Raw genomic sequence first — 21,155 nt, forward strand, 5'->3', positions numbered from 1 at the left:
CACAGTCCCTTTATCCTCCTTAGCAAGGGTCATGTTCTCCTTAGCAGCGGTGTGTTAGCGAGTATTAACAACCTCTGAATTGTCCAAATCGACCAATAAGAAATCGAGTATACCACTATGCCGTGTTCTTATATCATAAATGTACCGGATCATGTTGGACAAAGCGTAATAAGTATCACTCCATGTGGTTCTGAAAAGCTTCTTTATCGAACATTGGTTTCTTTGTTTTGGGAACAGTAAACGTCACATGGTTGACGTCATGTGAACACAAAGCGTGACCTCATTGGTGCCCTGCGGCTCCGGGTCACACTGCGCTCCTCAGTGAGGTTTCTACATCTCCCTTTCAAGGTAATTCAGAGCTCACAGGCCTCCATTCAGCCTGAGCACAGATCTGTGGATTATATCACAGCCGCCATGTGAACAAAAGCTCCTCCAACCACAATAGAAGGCAGCCTTTACAACTATAGGCCGCATGAGATGTGACTCAATCTGTGGCGCCCTTTACCCTGAAGCTTCCCTTAGTCAGCATCTCACTTTCAATTACATCCAAAAACACTTTTATTCAGTCACACAGCCGTTTGTTGTGTGTGAATGACGGATCAATTCATCCACCTTCGTCCTTTTTCACACACAAAAAGTCCCTGCCTCAAACATTTATCGACTGCACATCATTTTTAATGCAGGCACTTGTGGTGTTTTCAATAACTTGGGAAGCTTTCCTCCCAAACTTTCAAAAAGGACTTTGCAATATGACATATATTGTCAAAATGATATAAAAATGTCTATCTTATATATCTTTCTATATCATGTATATTGTGACATCCGCTAGTTCTATGTACAATTTCTTTATATAATATATTAGGCTTTACCATTTATTCCATATTGACTATTTTTTTGTTGAAATACCAAAAAACTTGCTCATAGTATTTTCAAGATGTGAAATTATCGATATCATGACAGAAGATTTGGGCACTTTTCGCTCTACAGTCAGATTTACACCATATTCTGTGACTTTCATTTAGAAAATATGGCGTAAAAGCACTTCTTGTTTACAAAATAAACAAAGATCTGCATTTAAAACTTAAATTAGTGACAATTGATATTTTTTTAGAACCACCTTCAGTGCTATCATAGTTGGTGTTTGCCAACTTTCTGGTGGTTTTCAAACATGAAGTCCGCCATGTCTCTTGGGCAAGCTTTTACAAAAGATATAAACTACTAATCTGACATGGTGACTCAATCTCAAAATACTGAAACATCATGTAGTCTGGTCCTGGCATTAAAAAACGAAATGCACAGCACATTCAATCTGATCAAATCAATCAATATGTAATACATTTCCAGTTCAAATGGTAATGCTGTAAAAAAATGGACACACGGCTTAAATAAATGTGAGAAACAGGTCAATGGAGTTATCTTACAAGCTTGCTAAAATGCAGTCACAATGATTATTTTCTGCATTTTGAAACTGCCAATAAAATAGTGGATAAAAGCAATAAGGTCCGAGTTGTCCAACAATCAAATAAAAAAAAAACAGGATAAAACATAACAGAAATATCATTTTCATTTCAGTACTAAGACATAACCTGGTTTTGTGAAAATGGCCTAAACTTTAGGATTTTCTCCCACCCTGGAAGACAACAAGCAGCCAGATAGAAGACAGCTGTAAACATAACCTTGCTCCAGTGTTACTGACGGATAAATTAAAATGGACTCCGCACACTGACTCAGCAGCTTAAACTCAAGAATAGCAGCCTCAGCCTTGAAACGACTGACAGCAGTCAAAGTGTCACGGAAAGAAAAAAACACATTCAAATTCCGTCTTGGAAATAAACCCCTGCTGAAGTTCCTCCTCAACTCACTGCCTTTCCGCAGCCAAGAAATATTCAAAGCTAGGAAAAAGTTTCCCACGTGTCCCGTATCGTAATGCTAACTAAATGCAAACTGCAGGGATAATCCTTAATCCTACATTTTGATCCCGATCTCGACACCCCTCATTTTGATCCCATTTAGCCCCCACTACCTCAGCGTTGACTCTACACTGTATCTGGTGAGAGGTCACAGAGGGGAGGTGAGAAAAAGTGATGGCTAAGCCTTGAGCTAATCGTGTTATCGTAGGCAGAAAGCATTGCACACGCACACACACACACACACACACACACACACACACACACACACACACACACACACACACACACACACACACACACACACACACACACACACACACACACACACACACACACACACACACACACACACACACACACACACACACACACACACACACACACACACACACACACACACACACACACACACACACACACACACACCACACACACACACACACACACACACACACACACACACACACACACACACACACACACACACACACACACACACACACACACACACACACACACACACACACACACACACACACACACACACACACACACACACACACACACACACACACACACACACACACCATCCCAAAGTGTATTAACCTTTTGGCTTCTGCTGTCAGATACTCGAACGTCAACACTTTTTGTCAAGGTTACAGCGAAAGGCATTACCACGCTTCACTTGTGTGTGTGTGTGTGTGTGTGTGTGTGTGTGTGTGTGTGTGTGTGTGTGTGTGTGTGTGTTGACAGTGATACAGAAAAAGGGATTAAAGCAAAGCTGTGATATTACACCAAATACAAGATGGAAGGACTGCAGCTATGAAACTCTCATTTAGTATTTCTGCTTCGTTTATTCAGGCGTGGAAACTTAAAGGGACTAGTCAGACTTTGAGGAGTGTGTGTGTGTGTGTTTGTTCATCAGGAAGATGGGCGGTGCTGCTGCAGTGGGTTGTTCGAGGCCTTAAGGGGGTTATAAAGTCAGTGTCTGTGATTAATTAATTTGGATGCAGACTCAAGGTTCTAAAACATAGACTCAGGAGATGAATGTGTAAGGCAGAGCTGCAAGGTGTGTGTGTGATGGATACCCCCCATCTCAACTGCTGCAGTGTCCCGCTGACACACACACACACACACACACACACACACACACACACACACACACACACACACACACACACACACACACACACACACACACACACACACACACACACACACACACACACCACACACACACACACACACACACACACACACTACACACACACACACACACACACACACACACACACACACACACACACACACACACACACACACACACACACACACACACACACACACACACACACACACACACACACACACACACACACACACACACACACACACACACACACACACACACACACACACACACACACACACACACACACACGGAAAACCTGAGGGAAAGCCAGGGCAGAATTACTCCATCCATTTCAATTACAGAGATGGATCTGACTCAGACACACGCTCTGTTGTTGGGAGCCGAGGCTGCAGCCCAGGACTGGATGTCAAATTAAATAACCAACCAAATGACTCGTCTGGAAATAGGAAGACACCAAAAACATTAGCCTTCCTGACTGGTGGATGATAACAATGTGTTTTTGCTGTGCTATCGCGACAGAGAGGCTGGCAGGAAACAGGACCACTGAATCAAATTTTGTGTGACACAATGATGGGGTTGTGACCCAGACGAAGCCATGCATTTCACTCTGCGCACGTTATGTTCCAATGCCTCTTCTACCATCCTGAAAGACACCTGATCCTTATCTGCTGTGTTTTTGTATCAGTTTTATTCACATGGTTTGAAATGTTTCAACGACTTTTGTCTTTTCTAAGCATGACTAACAAAGTCCTCCAGCTGAAGTGGGTACCATTAAACAGATTTGATTGAAGAAACAATTGAGACCATGCTACTCCTCTCCTCTCTCCATTGGCCTCCAGTGCACTCAAAAAAACAAACTTCATACGTCTTGGACTTTTTAAGGTCTCTCCAGTCTTCTCACCCAAAGCTCTTTCACAATGTAGGCAAGTGGGAGAAAACCTCCCTGCCCTAAAAGAAGCATCTAAATGTATTTCTTTAAAAGTATATTCTTCGTCATTTGGACTTCTAAGAGTTTGACCTTTATCAGTGGCTTCTATACAGTATGTCTACTTTATTTTCAAATCAGCTGTAGCTTGACTTCAGGCAATGCAACAGAATTAAAAGGCAGAATGTATTTACATGTACAAGGCTTTTGCAACGAGTCCTTACGCTTTGCTTTTATATGTGCTGCCATGGTTGTTGTGAAGTGCTGGAGAAATGCTGCCACAATGCTGACTTTAGCCGTTATGGAAAAGCTTCTGAAGGTCTTATACTTCATCACTCAACATTTCTTTAAGCTTCAACCCCTCATTTATCCTTTCTCAGCCCTTAGAACACACTCATGTCCTTGAAGAGCCATAAAAGAGCTGAAAATACATTAGAGGTGGTTTAAGTTGAATTAGTGGTAGTGGTGCACTCGTCTCTAGAGTACATACAGTCATAAAAGCTAGCAGAAAAAAAGCTGAGATACATTAAATAATGGTCTAATGAGTTATAACCAAAAAAAACAACTACTATTCAGAGGACACGCAACATAAATGGTTAAACCGTACACCCCAGCGCGTGCACTACGCTCTGCATCAGCCAAACGACTCGCTGCACCCTCGCTGCGAGGGGGACCCAAGTTCCCATCGGCGAAAACACGTGGGTTTGCTGTCCTGGCTCCAAGATGGTGGAATGAGCTCCCCATTGACATCAGGACGGCAGATAGCTTGCACACCTTCCGGCGCAGACTGAAAACTCATCTCTTTCGACTCCACTTCGAGCGATAGAACTATTAACAAAGCACTTATATACTAATAAAGGACTGGCTTACCTAAAGCCAGTTGAGTAGCACTTGAAATGTTTGGCTCTATGAAACCTGATGTACTTATATGATTCTGTTTTCTTCAAGGTTGTGTCTTCCTGGTCGAATGTACTTATTGTAAGTCGCTTTGGATAAAAGCGTCAGCTAAATGTAATGTAATGTAATAAATGAAACAGTAGGAATAGAATACCTGGTTTGACCAAAATGTACCTGGTAGTAGAAATGATCTTTAAAGCTACAGATCACCGAGCTATCTATATGGACTGTAACTGTTGATTATAATGCGGCATACACAGGACACCTGAAGGTCAAGTGTTAAGGCTGTTACACACCGAAGGTATTTGTTTCGTGCATTAATACATTGACTCAGAGCGCTTATATTACGGCGTGAGAAAAAAAGGCATCTGTTGCGATTTTTTTCCGACAAAAACTCCGTAGTTTGAACCAAGACAGCAAACGTTGTTACTTATTTCAACCTTTACAAACCAGCATATTAGATCCAGTGCTTCTATGTATACCTTTCACAATAAAAGCTCCAGTATCAGTATCAAGCTGAGTATCTCACGGTTTGGAGTTGTTTATCCGTGTGTAAAGGGAAGGCCTTGAATGTAAAGAAAGTGGCTTTATTCTGTCTGGTATTTCTACTGTCACTTTAGTAAAGCGATGCGAGGAGCGGCGGCATCATCACTGCAAGGGGATGAGGAGCAGAAAAGACATTGAGAAGGCCGCCATGGAGGAAAGGCCACAGGAGACAGGAAGGGAAAATAACATAAAGAAAAAGAGGTCATCACAAAACCCTGGCAGCATCTGTGGCAAAGGCTGCCATTCATCCAACGGCCTTTTAAAGCGCTGCAGGCAGGGCCGAGCAGATAACCTTCTCTGCAGAGTGTGTGTGTCTCGGGAGACGCTCAGCCTTTAGCTCCCTCACACTGCCTGCAGCTACTGATCCATCCAACTGTCCAGCAAATAACCACAGCCCTAAAAGGATGCCGGGGCGCTGCGTGAATTAGCTAACCCCGAGGAGCAAAGGGACGAGCATGACAGGATGTTGATAAAATAAATCATGGAAGCTACATGCTGTTGGCAAAACATCCACGCTGTTTTACCTGGAGAGTTGAAGCATAATGTCAAAGTACTGGCTTAATGTATAAAACATGTCATAACTTATACTCTATGCATTACATTAATGCACAACTGTTTTCCCTTTTTTTTTGTATTACTACCGATTTTTATTCCATTCCATTTATATGTAAATACTGTTATATTTCACTACATTTTTTATTATTTTTAATATTTTTCTAGTTCTCTATTTGTGTTTTAAAAAATGTGTTTTACTTTTATGTAGGGAGGCGTGTGGCGCAGTGGCGTAGTGCATTGGTGTTCGGATCAGGGGAGCACAGGTTCAAACCCCACTGCTGTCAGCATGTCGTTGTGTCCCTGAGACACTTCACCCCAAAGTGCTCCTTTGGGGATTGGCCACAGTACTGAGTATGGAAGTCGCTTTGGATAAAAGCGTCTAACAAGTAACATGTAATGTTTGCACCACGACATCAAGTCAAATTCCTCGTACGTGTCAACCTACCTTTCTGATTTTCACCAAAAACAGATTTTAGCCATCGTCATCTAAGCAAATTAGAGAAGATAATATCATTATTTTCCTCTTAAAAACAATCCCATGAGTTAATGTCGAGTAGTTGTTTATCATGGCAACATAACAGTCTTTTTCCCAAACAGTGGACATTGAGTCCCACAGGAAGAAGGGGAGGAGAAATTAGGAATGACTTGCAATTACTCCCAATGGTCTTGATATTATCCGTCAAAACACCAATACGTTTTAGACTGTTATCGGCTGAAACCCTACAGCTAGCCTTTCGCTCAAAAGCTATTTATTATTTATAGCCTGATACATTTTTTGAGGGCAATTCAACTATGTCCGATTTTGTCTTAAATAACATCCACTCCGTATACGATAAATACAAAAGAAAGTCCACATTTGTACTAAGAGGAACATTTAAAAAATAAACGCAATGTTTCTGTGATCTGAAAAATCTTTCTTTACTTTCTTATTTCTGTCCTGACGTTTCATGGTTACTTATTTATTTGTGGACATACAAACCATTGTTGACTTACAGTCTATGCAAAAAGCTCAAATATATTAGCCACAGAGATGTATGGGTCTAGTTCCAATATATGTTGTAATATAATCCTGTATGTGTAATTTGTTGTCATTTACAACACGTGTAAGTTATGTGCACCGAGACCAGGAGGAAGTGTATTTGTCGAAATTGATGTTGTTTTCAGCGCAGTCAGATTTGAGGTGTCTCCTGAGTTTTTCCTCCAAAACAGCCTTAGACAAACAAGACAGATGGCATCAACACACACACACACGCGCACGCACGCGCACGCACGCACACACACAGCAAGCACACACACAGCAATGTTCGCTCATAGCACAGTCGAGGGCACACAGGACTAGATGCTAAACGACCTAAAAATCCTGCCTTTTCCTCTTTGCCTGCAACTGGAGACATCAGTAGTGACCTTCACTGGCTGGGGCTCAGTGAAGTGTGTTTATTTTAGACAGAAAAAAAGCCCCACACACCATACACACACACTCTCACAACCCATGGGGTGTTTGTGTTGGTTGGTTGAACACATGAGTGCCTTCCAGTTATTGCCGTGGGCCAGATTGAGAGACAATGTTTCAACCTTTAGCTTGTTTGGCTGCTGAGGAGCACAACCAGTGGTCTGTCAAGAGTCTCAATTAAAGAGACGACCTGCAGCCAACACAACGACAGAAAACACAACCGACAGGAAACACTACTGACAGGAAACACTACTGACAGGAAACACAACCGACCGAAAACAAAACCGACAGGAAACACTACCGACAGGAAACACAACCGACGGAAAACAAAACCGACAGGAAACACTACTGACAGAAAACAAAACCGACAGGAAACACTACTGACAGGAAACACTACTGACAGGAAACACTACTGACAGGAAACACTACTGACGGAAAACACAACCGACGGAAAACAAAACCGACAGGAAACACTACTGACAGGAAACACTACCGACAGGAAACAGTACTGACAGGAAACACTACTGACAGGAAACACTACTGACAGGAAACACAACTGACAGGAAACACTACTGACAGGAAACAGTACTGACAGAAAACACAGCTGACAGAAAACAAAACCGACAGGAAACACAACCGACGGAAAACAAAACCGACGGAAAACAAAACCGACAGGAAACACTACCGACAGGAAACACAACCGACGGAAAACAAAACCGACAGGAAACAGTACTGACAGGAAACAAAACTGACAGAAAACAAAACCGACAGGAAACACTACTGACAGGAAACACTACTGACAGGAAACACTACTGACAGGAAACACTACTGACGGGAAACACTACTGACGGGAAACACTACTGACGGAAAACACAACCGACGGGAAACACTACTGACAGGAAACACTACTGACAGGAAACACTACTGACAGGAAACACTACTGACAGGAAACACTACTGACAGGAAACACTACCGACAGGAAACACAACTGACAGGAAACACTACTGACAGAAAACACAGCTGACAGAAAACAGTACTGACAGGAAACACTACTGACAGGAAACACTACTGACAGGAAACACTACTGACAGGAAACAGTACTGACAGAAAACAAAACTGACAGAAAACAAAACCGACAGGAAACACTACTGACAGGAAACACTACTGACAGGAAACACTACTGACAGGAAACACTACTGACGGGAAACACTACTGACGGGAAACACTACTGACGGAAAACACAACCGACGGGAAACACTACTGACAGGAAACACTACTGACAGGAAACACTACTGACAGGAAACACTACTGACAGGAAACACTACTGACAGGAAACACTACCGACAGGAAACACAACTGACAGGAAACACTACTGACAGAAAACACAGCTGACAGAAAACAGTACTGACAGGAAACACTACTGACAGGAAACACTACTGACAGGAAACACAACTGACAGGAAACACTACTGACAGGAAACAGTACTGACAGAAAACACAGCTGACAGAAAACAAAACCGACAGGAAACAATACTGACAGGAAACACTACCGACAGGAAACACTACTGACAGGAAACACTACTGACAGAAAACAGTACTGACAGGAAACACTACTGACAGGAAACACTACTGACAGGAAACACTACTGACAGGAAACACTACTGACAGGAAACACTACTGACAGAAAACAAAACCGACAGGAAACAATACTGACAGGAAACACAACCGACGGAAAACAAAACCGACAGGAAACACTACTGACAGAAAACACAGCTGACAGAAAACAAAACCGACAGGAAACAATACTGACAGGAAACACAACCGACGGAAAACAAAACCGACAGGAAACACTACCGACAGGAAACACAACCGACGGAAAACAAAACCGACAGGAAACACTACTGACAGGAAACAGTACTGACAGGAAACAAAACTGACAGAAAACAAAACCGACAGGAAACACTACTGACAGGAAACACTACTGACAGGAAACACTACTGACAGGAAACACTACTGACAGGAAACACTACTGACAGAAAACAGTACTGACAGGAAACAGTACTGACAGGAAACACTACTGACAGGAAACACTACTGACAGGAAACACTACTGACAGGAAACAGTACTGACAGGAAACACTACTGACAGGAAACACTACTGACAGGAAACACTACTGACAGGAAACACTACTGACAGGAAACAATACTGACAGGAAACACTACTGACAGGAAACACTACTGACAGGAAACACAACCGACGTTTCCGTTTCGGCCTCGTGTGGACGAACTGTCTATACGATAGAGAACGTTAGTGGATTCAACTGATGTCGTCTCCGCGTGGACGGGGCCTTAGACGACAGATTAAAATAGAGGGCAGTAAAATGACTAAACAGCTAACTGATAAGTATGCAAAGTGTTGTGATTTCCTTTTATAAGTTGGTGGCTAGTCAATAGCAACATGCATTTCTTGCCTTTTTCCACAAATGAAATAAATATCCTGTCCAATGTTGGTCAAGTGACATAGAAAATGTAATACACGACTCTATTATTACATCTGGAAATTGAAACAGTGCCAGGGAGAAGAAGCTAAGTCAACATGGTAATCCATTGTAGTGCTACCCCAAATTAAATTATCTTCTCTTGTGAGGAATATTTTTATTAGAGAGAATACAACCCACATTAAACAGCATGCCACGTTAATAAGGAACGGTTAATACCATATTCTAAAACTCAAAATGCATTCCCATAATGCATTCATTGATCTTAGAACAGTGCATCAGTGTACTACATTACAGAAATCTTGTTTGTATAGCCAGCATGTCCTTTGGAACTGGATTCAATAATAAGGCCTTGGTACAAACTCCACCTCTGGCTCATTGGCGTATAATGGGGCTGTGATTAAATTAAACTCCATAATGTCTAACATGAGTCAGGGAGCATCTTAAGGCTGACAATCACAGACAGTGAGCTCCAAATGAGCTCCTGATGATCTGGAGAATCTTATCTTAGAAAGGTCATTTTATTCCAGGGGATGTTGAACTTATTATGTTCAGACAGATCTGTGTGGACAAAGACCTTGTGGGCTGTTCTGAGAGAAGTTCAGGAAAACGTGTGCTAGAGTTCCTTTGCATGAATAAGTATTTCAAAAATGTTGCTTTAACCCAAACAAATATAATTTGAAGACGTTATAAATCCGACTTTTTCACCCTCTCTTTTGTCTTTTCTATCATCTATATTCTGCAGGTCATGGACTCTTCTTGACTCAAAGTATGCTGAATGTGTGTCAGCGAACAGAAATGTCCCAACTGGATTTCACCTGCCCTGGATTTAGAAACAGAAAGATATACGTGTTCTTGTGCGTCAGCCTCAATAGCAGTGTGCTGGTTATAGACAGCTGAGCTGAGTGCTAAGAGATGGAGACAGGGATTGGAAATGACAGGAGGAGAGATGGATGCCATGGTCGCCTCTAGGTGCATTTAATTTTAGATTTAAAAAAAGGGGTATATCTACATTATCTCCAGGGGCAGGGAGCTGATGTTTGACAGCTGATAAAGGATTGCCTTACATAAACACTGTCCTTCAAAAGCAACAAAGAAGCAGATTAGGACATGAAGATAAGGGCAGATTACATTTGAAGGGGCCATATTATATTTTGGGGGGTTTACCCTTTCCTGTAGTGTGTTATATAGGTTTTTGTTCATGTGAATGGTCTGCAAAGGCTAAAATCCCAAAGTCCGTAAAACACTGACATCACTATTGGCGCATTTCCACTGCAGGGCCTCGCAGGGCTTAGTACGGTATAGTTAGGCCAGGCTCACTTTATGCTGCGTTTCCATTACAGTTTAGGAACTGGGGCAGTAACTATAGTAACGCAGTGTAGGCGGAGCCGTGACGTCATCTTCAATGTCGTTAGCTGTTAGCACTCAGAGCTCACAGCTCTTCATATCTGTTCAGAAACTAGACAAAAGTTAAACAAGTACAAACCACTGACTGCCTGTGTCATGGCGAATACAGTCGCTGGTTTATTTCTGTCTATAGGCCGTTGTTGCGAGTGTGGACGGTCAGAGCATATGCAACGTTAGCTTAGCCGATCTCCATTCAGAAAACAAGCATTTTAAAAGTTGTTTCGCCTGCCGTCTGTCTGCAGACTTGTCAAAGCATTAATTCATGGTTTTTACTAACCGGTATCAGTATGTTGTTACTTCGGCATCATTTTGAAAATTAAATCACGGTACAATATGTTCATTTTGTTGTAGTTGCCAGCGATTCTCTCACTAGTTTAGCATACTCAGCCCGGTTGTTGGCCTGGAAAGAACCTCGATTTTGGAGAGCCAGAAAACTATGAAAAAGTACCCGCTAGCCGAAACTACGCCTAGTGGAAACGCAACCAAAAACGGGCCGGGCACGACGCAGCACGCTTAAGCCACACTCCTCGCTGTAGTGGAAATGCGCCATAAGTAACACTCACTCTTCTATTGGCTTGCGCTCCAACACATTGTACGTGATAGGCTAAGGGAACGGACATCTTGAAGCGGTCGACCAAACAGAACCGGCCAGCTAACCAATCAGAGCAGACCAGGGCTCTGGTTTCAGACAGAGGGTGAAAAGAGGTGCTGCAGCACAGGCAGTATGAGAAAAATAAAGAGCTTTTTGAGCATTAAAGCATGGAGACATGTCCCAGTAGAGACACTACATACAATTATGAACCTGAAAATGAGCATTAAACGTCCTCTTTAGGATTACAACACTTAGCCCTAAAGTAACTCACTCTAAGCACAGAAAACATCCTACACTTGAAACAAATAATCAATCAACTTGGCAGAATATTATTATTGATGTTGGGTCCAACATGTCACTATCAGTCAGCGGCTACATTACTAGACGGATCATATGTGAGCTGCACAAACTGTATTCATGGAGCAGTGTTGACAAGCGGGTAAATGCAAAGGATTCTGGGTGAAATATTGTTTGTGAGTGAAATTGTTGACGAAAAGCTGTTACAGGAGGCCAGACGTTGGAGCGAAGTGTAATCAGTCTGCCCTTCAGATACCTAATCAATGTGCAATTCAATTATTATTGCAGCAGAGCACTTCATTTTAAATGTGTATACAATGTGTTACAGTTATTGAATGTGATTTTGATTTAGACCTAAGATGTCACTCATACTGATGCTGTATACAATTAATTAGCTTGTCTTCTGAGACAGTACCCACGGTACTAGTGCTGCACAAACACATTATTATCATCCTGTAGTGTTATTAATATCTAACCTTTTTGGATTGTTGGATCTCTGAAGGTCCTTTAAAATGAAACATTATAGAAATATATTGGATTACATTATGTGTAAGCCCTTGAACTCATCGTTTTAAATGTCACATATTAAGTGGATTATAACTAAATAAGCCAAAAGACTATTAAAATCGATCAATGGAAGGTTTTCTCAGGACAAACCCATCTACAATTTCTGATTGTCAGCACTTATTTTAATGTGTTTCACTTCCAGAGTCATTTATTCAGATTCTTGACCTTTTAAACAATTTGTCAAATACTAACGCAGCCTGTACACTTCCCTCTAATGCTTTATTTACAACAAAAACTTGATGCCTCGAAATCAAAGCTGCCTACATTAACCAAAGATATACGCACAGTTATTAAATCAGACACTGATTGAATATGGTCAACGCTAATAGGAGATAACAAGCAGATGGCATTGTGCTCATATCTCTTGCTCTTTGCTATTGAAGTGTTTGCTGTTGAAATGGACGAACATATTTTGTAATGGCGTTTGATGAAACATACCCAAATGATAGTTGGTCGTTTGCCAAAGTAGTAGGTTGAGAATATAAACACAGTTGCCTGCCAACATTATGGGAAGAGCTATGGGTGTTAGTGTTCGTCAGGAGTTGAGCAATAACTGCCTTCAAGTGTTTAGTAGATAAATGCTGCACTGTAATGAAAAAGGGAAAAGAGTGCATTAAAATGTGTTTGAATTTGGAGCAACATCCAGTCAAAGGAAGCACAGCTGGCGTCTGGGACCAAGAGTTGGTTTCCTTCAGGAAATGACAACAGAAGGGACAGATTCAACCTCCCCATCGCCCATAAATAGAGATCCAGCTCATCAGCAACGTTCCCATGTAACCTCTCTGAAGAGTAGAACTATGGGTTGTCCAGTCTTAATAAAAGATTGTTTAAAAATCCATTCTCAAGTCGTTAACTGCAAATAATAGGTCCATCTTGCACAACTAAGGATTTCCCAACCTTTCCTAAACCTCGAGTTTATTGAGATAAGAGTATGATTTTTTTATTTTTAGAAGATATAGTTGACTGTGAAAGGACTACAGAACTGTATATATTATATACTATGTGTGGGGGAAACTTCTGAAGCAATTGGAGTCAGGACTCAGAGAGAGACGAGGAGAGCTGGAGCTTTGATGGCAAACACTGACAGTTTATTTGGAGCTTCGGCCGGAGAATTCACAAGACATGTCACGGGCCACGAGTTGACCACACAGTTGAGATGCCACAATCAATTCTGAAGAACTCTTCTGTAGTTCGAGGTTTTAACGAGTTCAGAGTGGAATAATCAACATTCTTTATCAGTGAGACTAAACAAATATGGACCCTGAATCGTCAATCTACGTTCCTAAAAAGAAGGGCATCCAGATGTCCCTGAACAGTAAACTATCTCATGTCAGCTTGTGCTCGGTCATAAGCTGGGAACAACAATGCGCCCAAGCTGCCCCTCCTTAAGAGAGATAGCAGCAATACCCAAGGCCGTAAACCTATGCCATGGGAAAGGTTCTCGTCATCTCACGACTAGACTACTGCAACTCCCTCCTGGCTGGTCTACCTGCATGTGCCATCCGACCTCTGCAGCTCACCCAGAAAGCAGCGGCTCGTCTGGTCTTCAACCTTCCTACATTTTCCACACCACGCCGCTCCTCCGCTCACTTCACTGGCTTCCGGTAACTGCTAGAATCAATTTCAAGACAATGGTACTTGCTTACCGTGCTGCGAATGGATCTGGCCCTTCGTACATCCAGGACATGGTTAAACCGTACACCCCAGCGCGTGCACTCCGCTCTGCATCAGCCAAACGGCTCGCTGCACCAGCACTGCGACTTCACTCACGTTTATGTCCATATCGATCAGATCTAGCTAAAGATAGGACTACCTGCTTATTAAAAGACACCTAAACAATAAGCGTCACGCTATGCAACCGGGTGAGGCCACAAAGTATAGCGCAGCATCAGGGCCGCCCCTCCCTACAGGCCAATCACGCAGGCTGCATGGGGCCCCGCCTTGCGCAGGGGGCCCCGCCCAGAGGGCCTCAGCTGCTGTGCGCAGTTCTCCGCTCAGTTCTCCGCGCACCCCCCGCGAGAGTGAGAGGTGAGAAGGGGAGCACGTCTGTAACCCGACACCGTTGCAATGAATTGACATCTGACCAATCACGGCTTTGATACGGCCACTAGTGCAGGTGAAGAGATGTCGGTGAAAAGACAGTTTCAGTCCGGCGCAAGGAAGAGGGGAAAAAACAAAACATGAAGAAACTAGAGCATCACTCGAAGGTGGGTTATTGTATGAGTCAGATGTACAACTTGCGAATGTTGTATAAGTCAAATTGCCAATTGCCATATTAAAACATCAGCTGCATTTCACGACATGAAGAAGGCAGTCTCTGCAGAGCATACAGGCTAATGGAGATGCAGTTATTTCCAGCATTCTTTATTTACCATTCATTCAAGTATGTGATGCCTTTTATCTGCAAATGTACAGGAGGAAGAGTGATACACTGTCTGTCTAGTTGGCTTACATAACAGTTCAAGTTTACAGCTTAAAAAACATGGAGCATTTTTTCCCCCTTTTATTCATTTTTATGTCAATTTGCACATTTCATGGTGACGCTCAGCCTCTCCCCTTAACTCCTAACAGTCATCATCATGTCAACCACAACACAGAGAAATACTGATAGAAATGTGTGTGTAGTTGTTGATACATTGCTGACAGAGGGAACTAGAATACAGATGTAAGAAATATCAGTTTTTGAGCATGTCATAAGCATGTTTTGTCTTGATTATATTACAACTAAATTATAATAAAACAATATAGTATTTATATTATTGAATTGATTATGATTATTAGAAGTAGTTTATTTGCATTCATTATATTTTAATCTTTTTGAGGCTAGTATTTGGCAGGATATGCAGACGTACATGCACATTTACCATTTACCTCACTGTATACAAAAGTAACTGTTGATACTAATAATAAACAGGAATTATATTTATATAAGTAGCCTACTTTGTTTCCAAAAAAATGTGTTTCACTCCTGTCGGTTGGGGGGGGGGGCCTCATCTCACAATGTCGCTTGGGGCCCCAAGTTGGCCAGGGGCGGCCCTGCGCAGCATTATGCATTTGTGATTTGTTTGCATGCCCACCGGAACCCTAAGGCATTACCAACAGATCAACGCACAATCAACCCATACAGGACATCTCTTTCTCCACATTAAGTGTTAGACAATAGAATTGACTCTTCTTGTCTGTCACATCATCTTTTTGTTTGTTTTATTGCGCTAAGGGGAAATGACTTTTGACCGGACATTTTGACCGGAGAGATTTAGATTTACCGGTCATAGTCCGGTAATTACCGGCTAACGGGAACTCTGATATAGTTGGTCGGACTAAACAAGCAATTTGTAGATATCCTCTTAAGGAACCTTGATTCACCGAATAATTCATAGACTAATTGAGAAAGTAATACAAATCTATAGTTGCATGAATATGATTAATGTGGGAAATAAACAGGAGAGTCCTCTGAGGTAAGCTTGTTTCATATTAATATACAAAGTTGAAATATAACCATGCCTTATGGAGGAGTCTGGTAATATTTACCATGTTTATGTGGATACATTTTTTAAATGAAATGCTGAACCTTCTAACTCCGAAGAGCAAACGTTATATTCCCACTTCCCCCTGGCCGATTTAAATCCAGCTAACTGTGAATCAGGGAAATAGCCTCAGGTATAGAAAGTGGCTTTATTGCATAATAGTCCAGGTCAGGCTAATATTATCATACATCATGTTCTATAGGAGTTAGAAATGGCTGTGACGAGGCCCCGGGGCCAAGCTGTCTTTATTTACTGATGTGAGTAAATCTGAGGAAGCAGTCGACTAAAACCTATTTACTTTTCTATAGCGGCGTCATGAGGGATGGATAGAGACGGCGAACAGAGAGAAAGACTAACACAAGGAGCTACACAGGCTAATCTAACAATTAGTATTCACACAGCTGCTTTTCTCTTTCTTCCTGCATTTACGTATGATACATTCCAGTAATGCCACAGTGGATGGAATTTACACAAAGCTGATTGAATTTCCTCATTAAACATAAGAAGGAAATCATTAAAAAATGAGCCTGTACATCTTCCACACTGTATAATGGAATTGACTTAGTGGGGTTTTTGGCATTTTCCCCAGGGCGAGGACTGAAATTATGCATTTCAATCATAGGTACTTCAATGAGAAACACCCTTTTTTCAATACTACAATATAGGGCTTTTGTACCACATTTGACACAAGCCATTGCGTTCTTTCATTACAAGATACAAGGTGAAGTCTTAACAAATGAATGTTGTTGCACATGTGTTTACCTCAGTATACCAGAACATTTCTCTGTGCCTGTGCAGTAGACCGGTGACCTGTCTATCCTCTTTTGACAGGTAAAGCTTTACAAACAGTTTGTTGTAAAGAGACATAAAGGAGGCTTAACATCACAATCACTTCCTGAATCAAACACAGTCCTGACCCAAGACTGTGGCTTCCAACATTGTTTGTAACACCCTGTTTATATATGCCCAAAGTACTATCATAATGTCACTTGATGTTGTTCCAGAAACATCTACATTTCAGCTATAGCACCTTGACACAAACAATGCAAACGTTGTGAACTGATGATGAAAGATACAGAAACAGTTCAGAGACATGATGTTCAGAAATGACTGCTAAGATTAGACAGAAAACTCATTCTGTAATCTCTAAACAAACCAACACATCTGCACATAAAATATCACCATAAACAGCCAATCACATCCCTCGGAGGTCAACTACTGCAATCTAAATACAAAATGTATGCTTAGGTTTGTTGATATGAGACTTTAATAGCACGTGAAGGGGAGGTGAGGTTTTGAGTTGCTAATGTTTGTGCCATGTTGAAGGTTCAGAATAGTGTAGTTGTTGATGCATTAGAATAGGGCATACGTACATCAAATGAACTTGTGTCATTACTTAAATGTTCTCAAGAGCTGCACAAATTCATCATTTTATATTAGGAATCAATTGAATGGCTGTGTATGAAGTGACATTGGTTACTTGTGGTTGGGAACACCTTAAGGCACGGACACGCCAACCCGATTATCGGCGTCGGTGGGCGTCAGGCCGACGATGAGCGTCGACACGCCCTACTCGGATTGGTGTGTCCCGCACCGTTGTGTCTTTTCAGCCGACCCGACGTCTTTTCGGCCGAAAACCCGGGCAGTCGGCCAAAGAAATCACTGATTGGATATTCAGCTAGCGAATCAGTGCATGAGAAGCGAAACGGAAGTGAGATTTCATTTAGCTCTCGACTCAGGTTCGGGAAAGCCCCGTGAACTTCTCGCTGTAGAGTGAAAATGGAACGTACACGCTATTTGTTGTTTGTTTATATCACGCAGTCTGTTCTTCTTCTCTCGGTTATCACGCAGTCTGTCTTCCGGTTGTTGCCTCTTTTGAATGACGAATACACACTACCGCCGCCTGCTGGTAAGGAGAGTTATTGGCACTCACGCATGCGCAGTTCGTACGTGCTACTTGGCCGTCGGCTGAAGTCTTTGCGGGGTGTTCCAGTGCGACACATGGCCAAGACGCAGAGACGTGAGGCGACGCAACAGTCGGGGTCCGTCTGTGTCAGTTCTTTGTTGTCAGATTGGTGTGTCCGGGTCTTTACTCTACAGTTCCCCTCAAGTCTTAAAAGTATTTTAGTGTCTCTGAGCTCTTTGTTTTGGTTAACGGCCAAACACTGCACTGTTTGGGTCCACTCCCACTGCTCACATTAACCTAATTCCAGCAGAAAAGCACTCTAAGCCTCCAGCACAATAGCAAACAACTAGCTGAATGGAGCAGCCATAGAGCCCCTTAATTCCTTAAAGAGTGAAGCAAATAGAGCTAGAAGGAGACCTAATACTCCCGTTACAATGGCAGAAACACACGTCTGATGGATGTGTCAATCAACAACTGTTTACTGAAATGTTAACAAGGTGATAATGTCACACCAATTTGAAACATGGCCATCTTTCCTCTTATTTCCACGAGTAATTTGAGGCAGTTTACTGTAAATGATCTAGAAGGAAATATATTGGTACTCTGACACAGACCTGCATCTTGACATAAAAGGGGAACATTAAATAAATAAACGGATAGAAAAAATTCAAACCGTATCACAAGTTTATTTGGTGTCAAGAGATTTCTCTTATCAGCAGTGGGCGCACAGACACCTCTTTGAATGCCATCGTATCTAGTCAAGAGCTGCTCTAAACTGTCACATATACCACCCACTGATATAAAAAACACACACACACACACACACACACACACACATCTAAACAAATATTCTCAGTGAGGATTTAATTAGGTCAAGAGAGAGACAGAGGAAGAGATTTGAACAAATAAAAAATCCAATTCCTGCTCTTATTAATCCAATCAGTCAGAAAGAATGACTCATTATGTGTACAAACAACACATGGATTGGAGTACACACACTAAACCTGACTGTCTCATTAAAGAGTTATTCTAAATATGATATCACTTACAAGATGGTATCCTCTAATTGGCTACATCAGAAGTGTCAGGACTCCTTTTAAAACATATAAGGGGCTGTTTTATCTCAACACTTTCAAGTCACAGTTCCCTTTATACCTTGGCACAATTAGGGAGAAAACCAAATACACTGCAGATGAAATGTGATGTTAATGAGTTGTATTGACCCTCTGCCATTGGCTCATGCGCCGTGGTAACAGAGCTGTGGGATTCTCTCCTTTAAGCTCCGTGTTTACTTTGGCGGCAATTATCCGAGTCCAGCTTTTAAGCCAACAATCTCAGCCAAATAAACACAAAGAGACAGCGCTACGAGCAACATGTAGAGTCTGTGTGTGTGTGTGTTTTTGTAGCTGAGGGGGATAAGAAAAGGACTTTAAAAAGATGCAGTTAGTATCCTAGTTTAATTTGCTTCTGCTACACACACACACACAGAATCCAACTGGAGGAGGATCAGTCCGAGTAGAAACACCAACAACTGGCAAGCAGCCCAAACAGAATCTAAATATATGATAAAGTTGACATTTAGAGGCATTCATAGATGGATGACGGCCAAGTTGGCTGCTAATCTAAAGGTCAAGGCTGCTGGTGGCAGGGACAAGAGATCAACCGTGTGTGTGTGTGTGTGTGTGTGTGTGTGTGTGTATTTGGTCTCACACTCACCAAATAGATTGCTGGAGTGGCCTGTCTTGGAGACGGGCCTGAGCTCATTGGAACCCCAGGCGTAGCGCCGGTAGCTGTCCCACGCGTGTTTCATCATCTGTAAGGGAGGAGGGGGAGGGGGAGGAGGAGGAGGAGGGGGAGGAGGAGGAGGAAGAAGAGGAGGAGAAATGAATAGAGGACAATCAACTCTGAGCTGTGACAAAGACAATTAAGTCGTTTTTTTAAAGCAAAGCAGTGGGTTGTTTGTCTCAAAGATACCGGATGTTCTGAGGCTAATTAGGGCTGCTCAATTAATCGTATTTTAATCGCAATTACGATTTTAGCTTGCAACGATTATGAAAACAACGTAAACGAAATAAAACGATTTTTTTTTTTTATTATTGGTTTTGAATTATACTTAAAGTTGAGGGTAATCAACTGTTAATAACACACAGTTCAAATGTTTCTGTTTCAATAAATGGATGTTTTCAAAGTAAATGGATAATCGTTTTTAATAATCGTGATTTCAATTATTGACCCAAATAATCGAGATTATGATTTTTGCCATAGTCGAGCAGCCCTAAGGCTAATACCATGAGAGAATTGGATGATGAGATTTTGTTCTACACATATGCTTTATTTTTAAACAAAAACTATAGGTACAAATTAGTATCTTATATAATAAAAAAACACGGTTTCAAAACAACCCTGAAGATACTTTTTTGTTCCTTGTTGGTGGAAATATACGTAAAAACAGTAATAAATTGTGTTTGTGTGATCAAATAATCATGGTAAATAAAATCAAGCATCAGCAATCCATTTACGAAAGATCCTGTGGCATTTAATCACGTTAACACCTGACATTATTCAGTTTAGTATCATTTTAGGCAGAGAAAACGAGCAACCACTCTGGAAGCTGGAAGTCAAAAACTTGTGGCATTTTTTTACCTAAACAAATGCTTAGCCCATTGATTCCTTATAAAAGCGGTTACCACACTGATGTATTAAGCAACTCAGGTCTGCTGACAAAGTCATGTGAACATTTCCTGTAGAGTTACTTTAAGTCAGTGGTAAAAATAAAAAAAATTTAAAATCATATTTTTAAAAATTATTGATTGAAAATAATATGGTACAGTACTATTACGTCTGGGTCTCTGTTTCATTAAAGCTCGTGTGTGTGTGTGTGTGTGTGTGTGTGTGTGTGTGTGTGTGTGTGTGTGTGGGTGTGTGTG

General features: G+C 41.7%; 1 protein-coding gene across 1 annotated transcript in view; it reads right to left on the minus strand.

Annotated features, from left to right (window-relative positions):
* The window catches only part of man1a1 (mannosidase, alpha, class 1A, member 1), a 190,840-nt gene that overhangs the window by 122,009 nt on the left and 47,676 nt on the right, over nucleotides 1-21,155 (minus strand). The window contains 1 exon segment of the mRNA XM_034199445.1: nucleotides 19,945-20,041. Coding sequence (XP_034055336.1) covers nucleotides 19,945-20,041 — 97 coding nt within the window.

This window comes from Gymnodraco acuticeps, unplaced genomic scaffold, assembly GCF_902827175.1.
Source record: "Gymnodraco acuticeps unplaced genomic scaffold, fGymAcu1.1, whole genome shotgun sequence".
NCBI lineage: Eukaryota > Metazoa > Chordata > Actinopteri > Perciformes > Bathydraconidae > Gymnodraco > Gymnodraco acuticeps.